Below are 16789 nucleotides of genomic sequence, written 5' to 3' on the forward strand. Positions count from 1 at the left end.
CCAACGTCACACCCGGCATCCACCACGCACTCTGCCTCTCCCCATTCATTGGGAAAGCGTGTGGTGGATGCTGGGTGTGACGCGGGGGATAAACTCACCCACAACCCAGCAGCCACAGCGGGGACCCCAGCGCTGAGTCACCACTCACTTGTCGTGACGTCAGTGTGGGGTTACGTGATGCCTGTGAGCGACCACCGATAGTGCCGCTCACAGGCATTATCTACAACGGAAGGTATTTACAAAAAGTCTTAGGGGCCCCGGGGGGATACATTGGGGGAATAATATAAAGTAGTGCACAACTTCTTTAACAAACAATTGCTATGAACTCTAATAAGGGTTAATTTACACTGCATAATTAAAGGAAATGAGCATTCTTAGTAGCACTTGTTTCCCAATTACCAGGCAGCATAAACAGGCTGCCAATCACTTGACTAATGAGCAAAACTTTTGTTTGTGGGAGAAATGATCCATTGCCTGGCTTTTTCTCGGCAGCACATTGTCCAATGTACACAGATCCGCTGTGCTGTCGAGAGCCATGACACCCTGTGCGACACTGAGTGATCTATTACAGATTGTTCTGTGCGCAGCGGAGATGTGGTCTTCCTGTTAAAGCAGAATATTAAATGACCGCTGATTGGAAAATTTGTAGCCAATTGTTGATCATTCAACGCCGCAGTTCATGTGATCTAAACGAGCCCTAATTCTTAGCCAAATGCAGATTATGACTTATACCAGATACATAACAATGCTTCTTACAAAGTCGGGAGCCGTCCCGGTGATAGCAGCTTCCAGTGAAAATTCCTTCCCTAATTTCAGAGTTTAGGTATTGAGTTGAAAGCTCCAGAGAGTGGGTCTTATTGGCACATGGCGTCAGCATCAGTGATTGGGTACTGCCATCTTTAACAGGTGTAGAGGTTGCATGGGAAAGCTCCTTACTTGGAGCCTGCACCTCTTCATTGTGGCTTGAGACTTGTCCTGATGATATATTGGGCGAGTCATAAGAATCTTGCTCTGAGTAAGAGTTCCCAGAAAGACAACGTCTCAAGTCTGAGGGGTTGTCAGGCTCAGGCTCAATAGTATTGGATGGGATCTCATTACCGGGACATTCTTCATTATGGTCTGGATACACTACACGGGCTAATGGGGATGAATTATGCTTTGGGGTCGTATTTTGTGAAGAAGGTGGTGATTCCCCAGTGACTGGACTGCTGTGATACAATGGAGGAGGACTCGAGATTACAAGTGAACTATCAAGACAGGGTGCACATGGTTCTGTGCTAGTGCAATTACAAGGTGGAGAGCTGCTTGTGCCATCTTCGTGGTTATGGGCATTAATGGTGGGAACAGAGCATTTAGAAAGAGCGACTGCTGGGAATACTGGAGAAGCAGGTGACGGAGCGACCTGTACTGTAACTGGTGAAGCATTGTCCATAGGAGGAGGCTGTCTTTTCTTCACGGTGGAGGCACAGGTAGAAGACAAAGTGGCGTTATTTGCACAAGGTGTTGCCTGCTCACTGCGGCTGCCTGTTAACTTCATACTTTGCAGACAGTGGGTAAGAGGTGACAAGTCCAAGTCCAGCTCCATTCCCAAGCTTGGAAGGAGGTCATGTAAGTTGCACTTTTCGGTCTCCTGACCCCGATCCGTTGGCTCATCTTGTGTAGGTGTACCAGGTGAGAAGCAACATGTAGGCAGGTTTATGGTACAAGGGTCGCCATAGGCAGATTTATGGTGGCCAGTAATTGTCCTAAGCAGACAAAGAAGAAGGAGTCACAATGATGTCCATCACTGCCATATCACTCATCATACACCACCTTCCCCTGTACTTTCTTATTTATATGCATAGAAAGAAAACTGTAAGACGACAAACTTTAGATTCATCTTAAATAGAGAGGGATCAATACTTGTAATTTTGGATAAAAGAAAGTGAGATGGTCTTCTAGAAGAGATCTCTGGCTTTTGCCATCTTAACCTATTTACAGAACTTTGTTATGGCTCCAACATGCACATTCGGTTGAGCTGAGCGTGCATGGGTGTGTTCAGTGGGGAATAAGTGGGTGGGAATAAGTGGGGAATAAGACGCTGCCAAGCTCCTCTGTCTCATCTCCAAGGAGAACAAAAAAAAATAGGGTGTGGAATTTCATCATGCCCGATCCTAGTGGAGTCAGAAGGTGAGAATCTCACCAAGGAGATCATCAATCTGAAAAAAAGGATTATTGGTCGCCATTCCCAGCATATAACGGTTATTCTCTTTAAATCTACGCCTATTAGTGTCTGTGCACCTACAATAATTTCAGCGCACCCCAGTCAGAATTTTCAATTACCCTGGCACCCAAAAAAAAAGGTAAAATCAATCCAAAGCTACACATTATCCACAATTTTATTCATATACAAAAAAGACATAAAAACAGCCCACACAAAAGGTAAGGATAAAAAAAGGAGATGGGAGGCCAATATGTAAAGATGAAATTTGATACAAATAATTATATACAGTACAGAGCAAAAGTTTGGACACACCTTCTCATTTAAAGATTTTTCTGTATTTTCATGACTATGAAAATTGTACATTCACACTGAAGGCATCAAAACTATGAATTAACACGTGGAATTATGTACTTAGCAAAAAAGTGTGAAACAACTGAAAATATGTCTTATATTCTAGGTTCTTTTGCTTTGATGACTGCTTTGCACACTCTTGGCATTCTCTTGAGGAGTCACCGGAAATGGTTTTCACTTCACAGGTGTGCCCTGTCAGGTTTAATAAGTGGGATTTCTTGCCTTATAAATGGAGTTTGGACCATCAGTTGTGTTGTGCAGAAGTTAGGTAGATTCACAGCTGATAGTCCTACTGAATAGACTGTTAGAATTTGTATTATGGCAAGAAAAAAGCAGCTAAGTAAAGAAAAACGAGTGGCCATCATTACTTTAAGAAATGACGGTCAGTCAGTCCGAAAAATCGGGTAAACTTTGAATGCGTCCCCAAGTGCAGTTGCAAAAACCATTAAGCGCTACAAAGAAACTGGCTCACATGAGGACCGCCCCAAGAAAGGAAGACCAAGAGTCACCTCTGCTTCTGAGGATAAGTTTATCCGAGTCACCAGCCTCAGAAATCGCAGGTTAACAGCAGCTCAGATTAGAGACCAGGTCAATGCCACACAGAGTTCTAGCAGCAGACACATCTCTACAACAACTGTTAAGAGGAGACTTTGAGCAGCAGGCTTTCATGGTAAAATAGCTGCTAGGAAACCACTGCTAAGGACAGGCAACAAGCAGAAGAGACTTGTTTGGGCTAAAGAACACAAGGAATGGACATTAGACCAGTGGAAATCTGTGCTTTGGTCTGATGAGTCCAAATTTGAGATCTTTGGTTCCAACCACCGTGTCTTTGTGCGACGCAGAAAAGGTGAACGGATGGACTCTACATGCCTGGTTCCCACCGTGAAGCATGGAGGAGGAGGAGGTGTGATGGTGTGGGGGTGCTTTGCTGGTGACACTGTTGGGGATTTATTCAAAATTGAAGGCATACTGAACCAGCATGGCTACCACAGCATCTTGCAGCGGCATGCTATTCCATCCGGTTTGCGTTTAGTTGGACCATCATTTATTTTTCAACAGGACAATGACCCCAAACACACCTCCAGGCTGTGTAAGGGCTATTTGACCAAGAGGGAGAGTGATGGGGTGCTACGCCAGATGACCTGGCCTCCACAGTCACCAGACCTGAACCCAATCGAGATGGTTTGGGGTGAGCTGGACCGCAGAGTGAAGGCAAAAGGGCCAACAAGTGCTAAGCATCTCTGGGAACTCCTTCAAGATTGTTGGAAGACCATTTCCGGTGACTACCTCTTGAAGCTCATCAAGAGAATACCAAGAGTGTGCAAAGCAGTCATCAAAGCAAAAGGTGGCTACTTTGAAGAACCTAGAATATAAGACATATTTTCAGATGTTTCACACTTTTTTGTTAAGTATATAATTCCACATGTGTTAATTCATAGTTTTGATGCCTTCAGTGTGAATGTACAATTTTCAAAGTCATGAAAATATAGAAAATCTTTAAATGAGAAGGTGTGTCCAAACTTTTGGTCTGTACTGAACTGAATATATATATATATATAACCAAGGACTGAATCTGGCTTGAGAACGTAGTGATATAAGCAATAATTAATATTTAGAGTTCATTGTCATTAATAAAGTGCCAATAATCAAATAAATAATGAAAAACTTAGCCCAGAAGAGAAATAAAGATGAATGTATATCAGAATATATCCAGCTGGACGGCTGTAAGATCATAAAAGCTCAATGAATAAACAAAAGCCTGCGGTAATATTAGGAGAATAAAGCCTAAACAAAGTGCAATAATGGTTGTAAATCACTGCTAAGAAGACTTACAGGATAATAGTAAGGAAAAAATAATGAAAAGTCTAATGAACATAGAGTATATGGAATAAATAAAGCGAAGTAAGCAAATACACACTTAAAGGTCTGCGGCTCCTTCTTGCTCACTGCCTCACACTCCAGGAGGCTTTGATCTTCTATTACCGCAGGCTTTTATTTATTCATCCAGCTTTTATGACATACAGCCACCCAGCCGTATATATATTCTGATATACTTCCATTATTTATTAGATTTTTGCTCCAATTTATTGGCACTTTATTACAGACAATGAATTATATATATTATCAACTGTGTGTTCTCGAGCCCGTTTGTGTCTTTGGTCTTGTCGTTATTTTTACATGTTGCCTAATTTTTAATCAAGTTTTTGTGTGCGTTGCTATCAAGTATTTTTTTTTTTTTCGTATTAATAAAATGATGAATATGGTATATATTTAGATAATTTCCACATTTTGTGGGGTGCCAGGGTAACTAGTAGATTTCTTTTTCCATTCTGTATATCTTGGCAGGTTTTAAAATATTTTTTTATATTAAGATAGGTAGGGGCAGACAGTAGCTGGCTGGAGAAATCATTGGACTAGTCCGATGCTGGACTAGTCTTGTTTCTCCTTATGGTCTGCAGCGAGATCTTCAAACTATGTATTCTTTGAAAATCTGGAGTGTTTCAGAGTTAGATATACTGTACCTGGCTGCCATTAAGAAGTTCTGATTTATGCAGCCCATGGTTTGGGCAGCATGAAAGTAATGAAAAAATCCCTTTAAAAGGCAACCTGTGAGCAGATTTTTTGGCTATGTGAGAACAGCATGGATTAGGAGCTGAGACCCTGAATCCAGTGATATGTCACTTACTGGGCTGTGTATTTCTGTTTCAGTAAAATCAGTGCTTTATCAGCAGTAGATTATCACTATCTGACTAGCAGCCTTGTGCTTGCTGGTCCAGCCACTCCACCAGCACTGATTAGCAGCTCTCTGTCGATATATCCAAGTACATACAAAGCTGACACTCAATGTTGAGAGCTCAGCATTCCGAGCTCTGCTAGATCTGCAACAGAGAAAACTGTGATTCTATCACAAGAGCTGCACACAGTAAACCAATAAATCGTTGGAATCAGGATTTCATCACCTAAATTGTGCTTCTGTCAGGATTAGTAAAAACCTGCAGACAGGTTCCCTTTAAAGAAGCCATAAACTAACCAGTGTCAAACTGTCTAAAACATCAGAATATTACAACACAAGACAAATGTAATCTGTAGTACCCAATTCCTCTGTTCCATATAAAAATATTAATAAAAGAGATAAGTAAGGATACCTCGCAGATGGGGGAGAGGACGGGCTCAGTACTATAGAACAAGCAGGGTGCTGGTATCCCTCCCCAGTCGTCAGCAGATCCTCAGACTTGCATTTCTGGACAGATTTCTCTACAAGTCAGAGCACAAAAAATATGGAATATGTAATATCATGGCGAGGAACGGGCATCTGCTATTAAAGGGGTTATCCACTACTTGGACAATACCTTCTCATTCCTCATGTTTGGTCCAGTGGTGGCGGCACTCGTGTTATCGGGGCTTAGGTGAGGTTGTTACGTCACACAAGCCCTGCAGCCAATCGGCCCCGGCATCACTATCTCCGTTTTTGGACGTATTGAACATCAATAGAGAGTCACGGCTGCTCTCTGACTTCCTCTTGATGTTTGATTTGTCCGAAGGAGGGGACAGTGACGCCAGCGCTGATTGGCTGCAGGGCTCGTGTGACGTAAAAACCTCATGTGACCCCGAGTACGCGAGTGCTGCCTCCGCTGGAACGGCATCGAGGTGAGTATGTGTTTTTATTTTAACGGGACCAAACATGAGGAATGAGAAGGGGTTGTGCTAGTAGTGGACTACCCCTTTGATTCTAGAAATAAATTAGAAGTAGTACATGACATTAATAATAAGTAGTAATAAAGGTGTCCCTCTTCTAAGTTAATTTCCTTATTTTAAGGCATTATTCTTACCGACAGCACCATTGCAAATAATATCACAAGATTTGCTTCTAACTTGTGCCTCTTCTGGTGGGGACAGGAGAGAAGCCTCCTCCTCAGCGCTTCGCATGTAATGGTAAAATCCAGGAATCAGAAAGGAAATGTTCTGTGAGAAAGGACACAATGATTCTAAGACAAATAGTACAAAACTCATTTTTGCATATAATAAATGATAAATTGAGTAAAGGATATATTACTTACCCACCCATGTAATCCAATGCTTCTTCAGCCCCACTGTCTGCTGAAGTCCTATCACATGCAGTTCACTCACGTAAACACTGCAGCCAATCACTGGTCTCAGTATGGCATAAGGATGCTAAAGCTAATGATTGGCTGCAGTGATCATGTAAGCAGAAGCAGATCCTCCAACACTAAACCTTTCAGTGCGTTTTTATATTTGGGGTTTTTGTGTGCAACATCCCCCACAAAAGGTAAAACAGCTCTATAATATAATATAAACAACTAGGGAGAAAAAAGGTATAAAGGTACCAGTATAATCAGCATTCTTACCTTTCCCAAAAGCTGCGTCCTGTCATATCCGAAAAGGGAACGTGAAAATGTCCCATTAATTCCCTGGATAATTCCATCCGGAAAAAGAGTGATCAGCCCGCTGATAGAAGACAGGACACTGAGGCTGGCATAGTATTCTTCCACTGGAGACACCTCATCGGGAAAATCCTTTATTAGAGTCAGACTCAGAGGAAACATAGCTCCGTTACGTGTCACTCCAACCACTCGCTGCTGCTGAATGCTCTGGAAGAAAACAGTCCACCGCTTCATGCATCAAATTGTTGTGACGTCTCCACCAATGTTACAGAATCAGTAGTGCAATCGGATGAGTGAGCCAACTGCGGTGTTGTCAGGGCAGGATTTATATATTTATTTTCCTAACTCATATAGCGCCATTAATTCCACAGCGCTTTACAGACATCATCATCACTGTCCCCATTGGGGCTCACAATCTAGATTCCCTATCAGTATGTTTTTGGAGTGTGGGAGGAAACCCGAGAACCCGGAGGAAACCCACACAAACACGGGGAGAACATACAAACTCCTTGCAGGATATGTGAGAACTTGATAGGAGGGGGTCTGACCACAGGAACCCAAACTGATTTGCAGAATTGGGAAATTATATCCCCATAAGAAAAGAGCGGCAGTGCGCATGTCCGACTGCCTCTCCATTCATTCTCTATGGGGCTGCAGAGCAGAGAATATGTCGCTATTATGACGAGTGGGCATAGGCTGAAACATGTAGGAACCATAGGGCAGGATGACCTAACGGCTTTTATGTGGAAAACCTGATGTCAGGTTCACTTTAAAGCATATATGTCAAACTCTGGCCCGCAGGGTGGTTTTATTTGGCCCGCGACACCAGAACCACCACCCCTATGTGAGGCCCATTATTCTGTATTGAGGACTATGTGGGGCCCATTATTCTGTATGGAGGACTATCTGGAGCCCATTATACTGTATGGAGGACTATGTGGTGCCCATTATACTGTATGGAGGACTATGTGGGGTCATTATTCTGTATGGAGGACTATGTGGGGTCATTATTCTGTATGGAGGACTATGTGGGGTCCATTATTCTGTATTGAGGACTATGTGGGGCCCATTATTCTGTATTGAGGACTATGTGGGGCCCATTATTCTGTATTGAGGACTATGTGGGGCCCATTATTCTGTATGGAGGACTATCCGGAGCCCATTATTCTGTATGGAGGACTATCCGGAGCCCATTATTCTGTATGGAGGACTATCTGGAGCCCATTATTCTGTATGGAGGACTATCTGGAGCCCATTATACTGTATGGAGGACTATCTGGAGCCCATTATACTGTATGGAGGACTATGTGGGGCGAATTATACTGTATGGGAGACTATGTGGGTCCTTTATTCTGTATGGAGGACTATGTGGGGTCATTATTCTGTATGGAGGACTATCCGGAGCCCATTATTCTGTATGGAGGACTATCTGGAGCCCATTATACTGTATGGAGGACTATCTGGAGCCTATTATACTGTATGGAGGACTATGTGGGGCCCATTATACTGTATGGAGGACTATGTGGTGCCATTATTCTGTATGGAGGACTATGTTGGGCCCATTATTCTGTATGGAGGACTATGTGGGGCCCATTACACTGTATGGAGGCCTATGTGGGGGCCATTATTCTGTATGGAAGACTATCTGGAGCCCATTATTCTGTATGGAAGACTATCTGGAGCCCATTATTCTGTATGGAGGACTATCTGGAGCCCATTATACTGTATGGAGGACTATCTAGAGCCTATTATTCTGTATGGAGGACTACGTGGGGCCCATTACACTGTATGGAGGACTATGTGGGGGCCATTATTCTGTATGGAAGACTATGTTGGGCCCATTATACTGTATTGAGGACTATGTGGGGCCCATTATACTGCATGGAGGACTATGTGGGGGGCATTATTCTGTACGTAGGACTATGTGGTGCTCATTATTCTGTATGAAGGACTATGTGGGGCCCATTATACTGTATACAGGTTGGCCCTAGACTTTGTCCATGTTTTTCATCTTGACCCTCTGTGTGTTTGAGTTTGACATCCCTGCTTTAAAGGAAAGCTGTGAAGATGATATAACTACTGAAACTAGTAGTATGGCTGAGTGGGTCTTAGTGCAAGAAATAAAAAATAATACCCGTTTTGAAGAGATCCGAGGTGCCAGCACTGAGAAATCAAGCTTTGAAGTAATATGCAAATGAGCCAGGAAGTGCATTGGGGGCGTATCAATATCATTATCGGTCTTTACTCCTCTTTGGTCAGACCTCATCTGGAATACTGTGTACAGTTTTGGGCACCACATTTTAAAAAAGACATAGACAAACTGGAGCAAGTTCAGAGAAGAGCGACCAGAATGGTGACTGGTCTGCAAACCATGTCCTATGAGGAACGGTTGCAGGATTTGGGAATGTTTAGCTTGCAAAAAAGAAGACTGAGAGGAGACTTAATAGCTGTATACAAATATGTCAAGGGCTGTCACATTGTAGAAGGATCATCTTTATTCTCATTTGCACAAGGAAAGACTAGAAGCAATGGGATGAAGCTAAATGGGAGGAGACACAGATTAGATTTTAGAAAAAACTTTTTGACAGTTAGGGTGATTAATGAGTGGAACAGGCTGCCACGAGAGGTGGTGAGTTCCCCTTCAATGGACGTCTTCAAACAGAGGCTGGACAGACATCTGTCTGAGATGATCTAGTGAATCCTGCTTTGAGCAGGGGGTTGGACCAGATGACCCAGGAGGTCCCTTCCAACTCTACCATTCTATGATTCTATGATTCTATGAATATCTGGGAGTACATTGACTCAGGACTGTATTTCCTAGCTAATTGGCATATGCTTTCAAAGCTTGATTTCTCAGCGTTGGCACATCGGATTACAAAACTACATGCACCAATTTACTGCTGTACTCGGCCCCACACAGCCATACCACTAGTTTCAGTATTAAAATCCTCCCTGCAGACTTCTTTTAGGAAAGTATATACATATATATATATATATATATATATATATATATACACACACACACACACACATACTGTATGTGAAGAACCGCTATATGCTTGCTATAGGGAATCCATCACCTGGTTTATTCTGCTCTGAGGGCAGCACAATGTTGTGATAGAGACCCTGATTCCAGCGCTGCATTAGTTATTTCTTTCCATGTTGTAGTTTTCATAAAATTTCTGTTTTTCAGCCAGAGGGCAAGGCAAGCGCTTAAATCCTCCCCATTATGTGAGAGCTGTAGATTTCTCGATATTCACAAGCTGTCTCCACCCCCCTCACACCGCTGATTGATAGTTTTCAACAACGTACAGGGAGAAAGCTATCAATCATTCAGAAGGGTGGCAGGAGCCATGTCAGCAATTGTTATAAAAACTAGAGAATGGAATGTTTTACCAGAGGAGAGGCTACTGCCATATTTATGCTGGGACAGCACAGTACATAGCCTTAGGTGACTAAGATGCTGTAATAATGTTCTCAGCTATTGCTAGACAATGTACTTCGTGCCTAGTACAGGGTAGTTTTGCAATTAAAGGAATTGTCCTGTGAAAACATGGACAGGTGATAAGTTGTTGATCGTGGGGGTCCAACAGCTGGGACACACACCGATCATCAGAAAATGGCACTTTTATCCCTGGAGTGGCAGAGAGCATGCTGGACCTCTGCTCCATTCATTCCCCATGGAGCTGCAGAGTGATTTGCTTGGATATTTCAGGCAGCCCCACAGAGAATGAATGTGAGTGCAGTTCGGGCACCTGAGCTGCTTCATTTTGCAACAGTGATAAAAATTCCCCATTTTGTTTATCGGTGCAGGTTCCAGCAGTCGGACCTCCACCAAACAGCAAGTTATCACCTACCAGTGGATAGGTAAGAACTTATTTTAACCAGACAACCCCTTTAATCCTATTTTTTGCTGTGTTTCTAAACAAACCATAAGAGGCTTTCAGCACTAATAATATTAAAGCAATGAGTAGAGCAGATTACAGCTGTCGTTTTCCAGGAATGACTTCCCATGAGAGCAGCAATCTGATAGTTCCTCCCTTTTCACAGCAACTCATACAAAATATCTCCACTCATGATAGAATGATGGAATGTTAGAGTTGGAGGGGACCTCCAGGGTCATCGTGTCCAACCCCCTGCTCAATGCAGGATTCACTAAACCATCTCAGACAGATGTCTGTCCAGCCTCTGTATGAAGACTTCCATTGAAGGAGAACTCACCACCTTTCGTGGCCGCCTGTTCAACTCACTTATCACCCTCACTGTCAAAAAGTTGTTTCTAATATCTAATCTGTATCTTCTCCCTTTCTGTTTCATTCCATTGCTTCTCATGTTTCCATGTGCAAATGAGAATAAGGAATGATCCCTTCACACTGACATCCCTTTAGCTATGTGTAGACAGCTATTAAGTCTCCTCTTAGCCTTGTTTTTTCAAGCTAAACATTCCCAGATCCTTTAACCGTTCCTAGTAGGACATTGTTTGCAGTCCGCTCACCATCCTGGTCGCTCTTCTCTGAATTTTCTCAAGTTTTTCAATGTCTTTTTTATAATGTGGTGCTCAGAACTGAACACATTATTCCAGATGAGGTCTGACCAAGGAGGGGGATAATTACTTCACGTGATCTAGACTGTATGCTTCTCTTAATGCAACCCAGAACTGTGTTTGCCTTTTTTGCTGCTGCATCACACTGTTGACTCATGTGCAGTCTGTGATCTATTAGTATACCCATGTCTTTTTTCATACGTGCTGTTCTATTCCTCTCCTTTCTGTACATGTCATTTTTGTTTTTCTTGCCCAGATGTAGAATCTTGCGTCACTGTCCATTGTTCAAGCATATCTATATCCTTCTGAATCCTTTCTCTGTCTTCTCTAGTGTTGGCTATCCCTCCTAGCTTTGCATCGTCTGCAAACTTGATTAGCTTACCTTAAATTCTTTTATCTAGATTATCTATATATAGCGAAAAAGGAGATTTTTGTGTACTCACCGTAAAATCTCTTTCTCTTAGCCTCTAATTTGGGACACAGGACCATGGGTGTTATGCTGCTGTCCACTAGGAGGCGACACTATGCATAATCTGAAAAAGATTAACCGTGGCTCCTCCTCTGCAGTATACACCCCGGGACGGCGTCAGCCTTCTCCAGTTTTGTGCAAAAGCAGTAGGAGGAACGTAACATGGATAACATAATCATGCCTATAAGAAGGCAACTATGTACGAGCTCAAACAAAGACAATATGAGAACTCAACATAACAACGGCCCGGAACGGGCAACAGGGTGGGAGCTGTGTCCCCCAATTAGAGGCTAAGAGAAAGAGATTTTACGGTGAGTACACAAAAATCTCCTTTACTCTGTCGCCTCATTGGGGGACACAGGACCATGGGACGTCCCAAAGCAGTCCTTGGGTGGGAAGCATTGGATGAATATTGTGTAGACAGGCCCCTACATTTGGGGCACCGTCGCCTGCAGAACCCATCTACCCAGGCTCGCGTCTGCTGAGGACTGGGTATGAACTCTGTAGTGTTTGGTAAACATGTGTAGGCTAGTCCAGGTGGCTGCCTTACACACTTGTTGTGCTGAAGCCTGGTGCCGAATGGCCCAGGAGGCCTCTACCGCACGTGTAGCGTGTGCCGTAATTCGTGCTGGAAGGGGAGAATTTTTGAGGCGGTAGGCCTCTTGTATGGTGGATTTGATCCACCTGGCAAGGGTAGCTTTGGAAGCTGGCAGACCCTTGCGGCCGCCTTCCCGTAGAAGGAAAAGAGAAACAGACTTCCGGAAGGGCGCAGTCCTAGACACATAGATACGCAATACCCTGACAAGGTCAAGTGTATGCAGAGCCTTCTCCACTCTATGAACCGGGACCGGACAGAGGGATGGCAGTGAAATTTCCTCATTGAGGTGGAAGTTGGACACACCCTTCGGAAGGAAGGATGGGACCTACAGAGAACTACCTTGTCCTGGTAAAAAAACCAGGAAGGGCTGCCTGCAGGAGAGTGCTGTCAGTTCAGACACCCTGCGTAGCGAGGTGATTGCCACTAGGAAAACCACTTTCTTGGATAGAAGGTGGAGTGGGACTTCACTAAGGGGTTCAAAAGGTGTTTCCTGCAATGTTGTCAGCACCAGGCTGAGGTCCCACGTTTCTAGTGGTCGTCGGTAGGGGGGAACCAATCGGGAAACCCTCTGAAGAAATGTCCTTCCTTGCGGCTTGTTAGCAATGCACTTCTGAAAAAGCACTTAGAGAGCTGACACTTGGCTCTTAAGGAAGGTCAGGGACAGTCTGGCCTCCAGACCCAATTGGAGAAACCCAAGTACCCTGGGGAGGAATAAGGGAATGGGGTCTGGCCACGAGATTCGCACCAGGTAAAGAAGGCTTTCCAGGTACGGTAATAAATTTTTGCAGAGGTTGGCTTCCATGCCTTGATCATGGTTGCAATGACGTGCGGCGAGAACCCTGACTGGGCTAAAACCCAAGTCTCAAAGGCGACACCGTCAAATTGAGGGCCCCTGAGTTCTAGTGGTAGAACGGGCCTTGTGACCGAAGATCCGGGTAGTCGGGGAGACGCCAGAGGACGTCTGCTGTGAGCTGTACGATGTCGGCGTAGCATGTACGTCTGGGCCAGTCCGGTGCGATTAGGATAGTTGGAACTCCCTCTTGCTTGATCTTCCTCACCACTCTGGATATCAGGGGGAGAGGTGGAAAAAAATGTACAGGAGCTGGAACTGGGTCCAGTCCTGAACCAGGGTGTCCGCTCCTAGCGCCCGCAGGTCGTGTGTTCTGGCCATGAAGCTGGAGACCTTGGTATTGAAGAGGGATGCCATTAGGTCCACGTCCAGAGTCCCCCAGCGATGGCAGATCTGGCGAAAAACTTCGGGATGGAGAGACCGCTCTCCCGAACGCATTGCTTGCCGGCTGAGGAAGTCTGCTTCCCAGTTGTCCACACCCGGAATGTGGACCGCAGAGAGAACCAAACCTGTGTCTTCCGCCCAGTGGAGAATGTCATAGAATCATAGAATGGTAGAGTTGGAAGGGACCTCCTGGGTCATCTGGTCCAACCCCCTGCTCAAAGCAGGATTCACTAAATCATCTCAGACAGATGTCTGTCCAGCCTCTGTTTGAAGACGTCCATTGAAGGGGAACTCACCACCTCTCGTGGCAGCCTGTTCCACTCATTAATCACCCTAACTGTCAAAAAGTTTTTTCTAATATCTAATCTGTGTCTCCTCCCATTTAGTTTCATCCCGTTGCTTCTAGTCTTTCCCTGTGCAAATGAGAATAAAGATGATCCTTCTACAATGTGACAGCCCTTGACATATTTGTAGACAGCTATTAAGTCTCCTCTCAGTCTTCTTTTTTGCAAGCTAAACATTCCCAAATCCTGCAACCGTTCCTCATAGGACATGGTTTGCAGACCAGTCACCATTCTGGTCGCTCTTCTCTGAACTTGTTCCAGTTTGTCTATGTCTTTTTTAAAATGTGGTGCCCAAAACTGTACACAGTATTCCAGATGAGGTCTGACCAAAGAGGAGTAAAGACCGATAATGACTTCACGTGATCTAGACTGTATGCTTCTGTTAATACATCCCAGAATTGTATTTGCCTTTTTTGCTGCTGCATCACACTGTTGACTCATGTTCAGTCTATGATCTATTAGTATACCTAAGTCTTTTTCACATGTACTGTTGCTTAGCTCTATTCCTCCCATTCTGTATATGCTTTTTTCATTTTTATTGCCCAGATGTAGTACTTTGCATTTTTCCCTGTTAAAAACCATTCTGTTGGTTGCTGCCCACTGCTCCAGTTTATTTAGGTCTTTTTGAATCCTCTCTCTCTCTTCTCTAGTATTAGCTATCCCTCCTAGCTTTGTGTCATCAGCAAATTTAATCAGTTTACCCTCAATTCCTTCATCTAAATCATTGATGAAGATGTTGAACAATACAGGTCCCAGGACAGAGCCCTGTGGTATCCCACTTGAGACATTCATCCAGCTGGATGTGAAGCCATTTACAACCACCCTTTGAGTCCGATCACTAAGCCAGTTATGAATGCACCTAACAGTTGCCTGGTCCATTGCATACTTGGTCATTTTTTCAATAAGGATGGTGTGAGATACTTTGTCAAATGCTTTGCTGAAGTCAAGATATACTATATCTACAGCATTTCCCTGATCCACCCAGTCAGTGATTCTGTCATAGAAGGAAATTAAGTTAGTCTGACATGACTTGTTAGTTACAAACCCATGCTGACTCTGGTTAATCACTTCATTCTTATCCAGGTACTTACATACATGATGTTTAATAATTTGTTCAAAGATCTTTCCTGGTATAGAAGTCAGACTCACCGGCCTATAGTTCCCTGGGTCCACCTTCTTCCCCTTTTTGAAGATAGGAACAACATTTGCTCTTCTCCAGTCTTCTGGGACTTCTCCTGTTCTCCAAGAATTTTCAAAGATTATGGAGAGTGGTTCTAAAATTTCTTCTACGATCTCCTTCAGTACTCTGGGGTGTAATTCATCTGGACCTGGAGACTTGAACTCATTTATGTTAGCTAAATATTCCCTCACAATCTTTCTGTTTACAGATAACTTGGATTCTTCTATTCCTTTAAAAGGACAGTGAAAATCAGTTGATGTTACATTTTCTTTCTGAGAGAAAACAGATGCAAAATAGGAATTAAAAAGTTCGGCCTTCTCAACATCCTCTCTTACCATTTCTCCATTTTCATCCTGTAAAAATCCTATAGCATCTTTGACTTTTCTTTTACTTTTGACATACCCCCAAAATCCTTTTTTATTGCTTTTGACATCTCTTGCAAGCCTTAATTCATTGTCAGCTTTAGCTAACCTGATACGTGCCCTGCAGGATCTGCAGACTGCATTATAATCTTCTTTAGATATGCCTCCCTCTTTCCATTTAATAAACATTTCTTTCTTTCTTTTTAGCATGTGTTTAAGTTCTGTGTTCATCCATCCTGGTTTCCTTAAATGCTTCCCATTCTTCCTACTTTTTCGGGATTGTTAACGATTGTGCTTTGAGAATCTCATTTTTAAAAATTTCCCATCCTTCCTGGACATTTTTGTCCTTAAGGACATCCAGCCATTGGATCCCTCCTATTCTCTTTCTGAGTCTCTTAAAATCTGCCTTTCTAAAATCTAACCTTGAAGTTTGAGTCTTCACATGTCTTCCTCCTCTAGTTATCCAAAATTCTATAATAGCATGATCGCTGCCTCCTAGGGTCCCAGCCACCTTTACCTCCTCAACCATTTCCTCCCTGTTTATAAGGATTAGATCCAAAGTAGCAGATCCCCTTGTTTTCTCCCCTACCTTTTGGAAGATAAAGTTGTCAGCAAGAGAGGATAAGAATTTGCTTGACCTGTTAGTTTTACTTGAGAGAGATTCCCAACAAATGTCTGGATAGTTGAAATCTCCCATGACCACTACGTCATATTTTTTGGAGAACTTGGTCATTTGATACATAAAGAGTTCATCCATATCTTCAGCTTGCCCAGGTGGCCTGTAGTAAATGCCTACAATGGTGTCCTTTCCGTTGTTCTCTCCTTGTATTCTTACCCAAACAGTTTCCACAGAACTCCCAGTCTCTGAAGCTTCAATCTCTGTGCAGATATACGCTTTTCTAACATACAATGCGACACCTCCTCCTCGTTTATCAATTCTGTTTCTTGCAAAGAAGTTGTATCCTTTTAGCCTTTTATTCCAATCATGTGTATCGTCCCACCAAGTTTCAGTGATTCCAATGACATCATATTTCTTTTCCTGCATTAGTAGTTCCAATTCTCCTTGTTTGTTGCCCATGCTTTGTGCATTTGTATAAAAACA

At 43.4% G+C, this 16789-nt stretch overlaps 1 protein-coding gene across 3 annotated transcripts in view; it reads right to left on the reverse strand.

Moving 5' to 3' along the window:
• PASK (PAS domain containing serine/threonine kinase) overlaps nucleotides 1–16789 on the reverse strand; it is a 139038-nt gene that overhangs the window by 27957 nt on the left and 94292 nt on the right. For all 3 annotated transcript variants that reach the window (XM_073674544.1, XM_073674543.1, XM_073674542.1), the window contains 4 exons: nucleotides 6922–7164; nucleotides 6385–6517; nucleotides 5701–5809; nucleotides 757–1745 (listed from right to left, as the gene is read on the reverse strand). In XM_073674544.1, the coding sequence (XP_073530645.1) occupies nucleotides 757–1745; nucleotides 5701–5809; nucleotides 6385–6517; nucleotides 6922–7164 (1474 nt within the window). The remainder of the gene's footprint in view (nucleotides 1–756; nucleotides 1746–5700; nucleotides 5810–6384; nucleotides 6518–6921; nucleotides 7165–16789) is intronic.

The sequence above is a fragment of the Phyllobates terribilis genome, unplaced genomic scaffold, assembly GCF_046119375.1.
Source record: "Phyllobates terribilis strain yellow unplaced genomic scaffold, ASM4611937v1 Scaffold_3__8_contigs__length_932513732, whole genome shotgun sequence".
NCBI lineage: Eukaryota > Metazoa > Chordata > Amphibia > Anura > Dendrobatidae > Phyllobates > Phyllobates terribilis.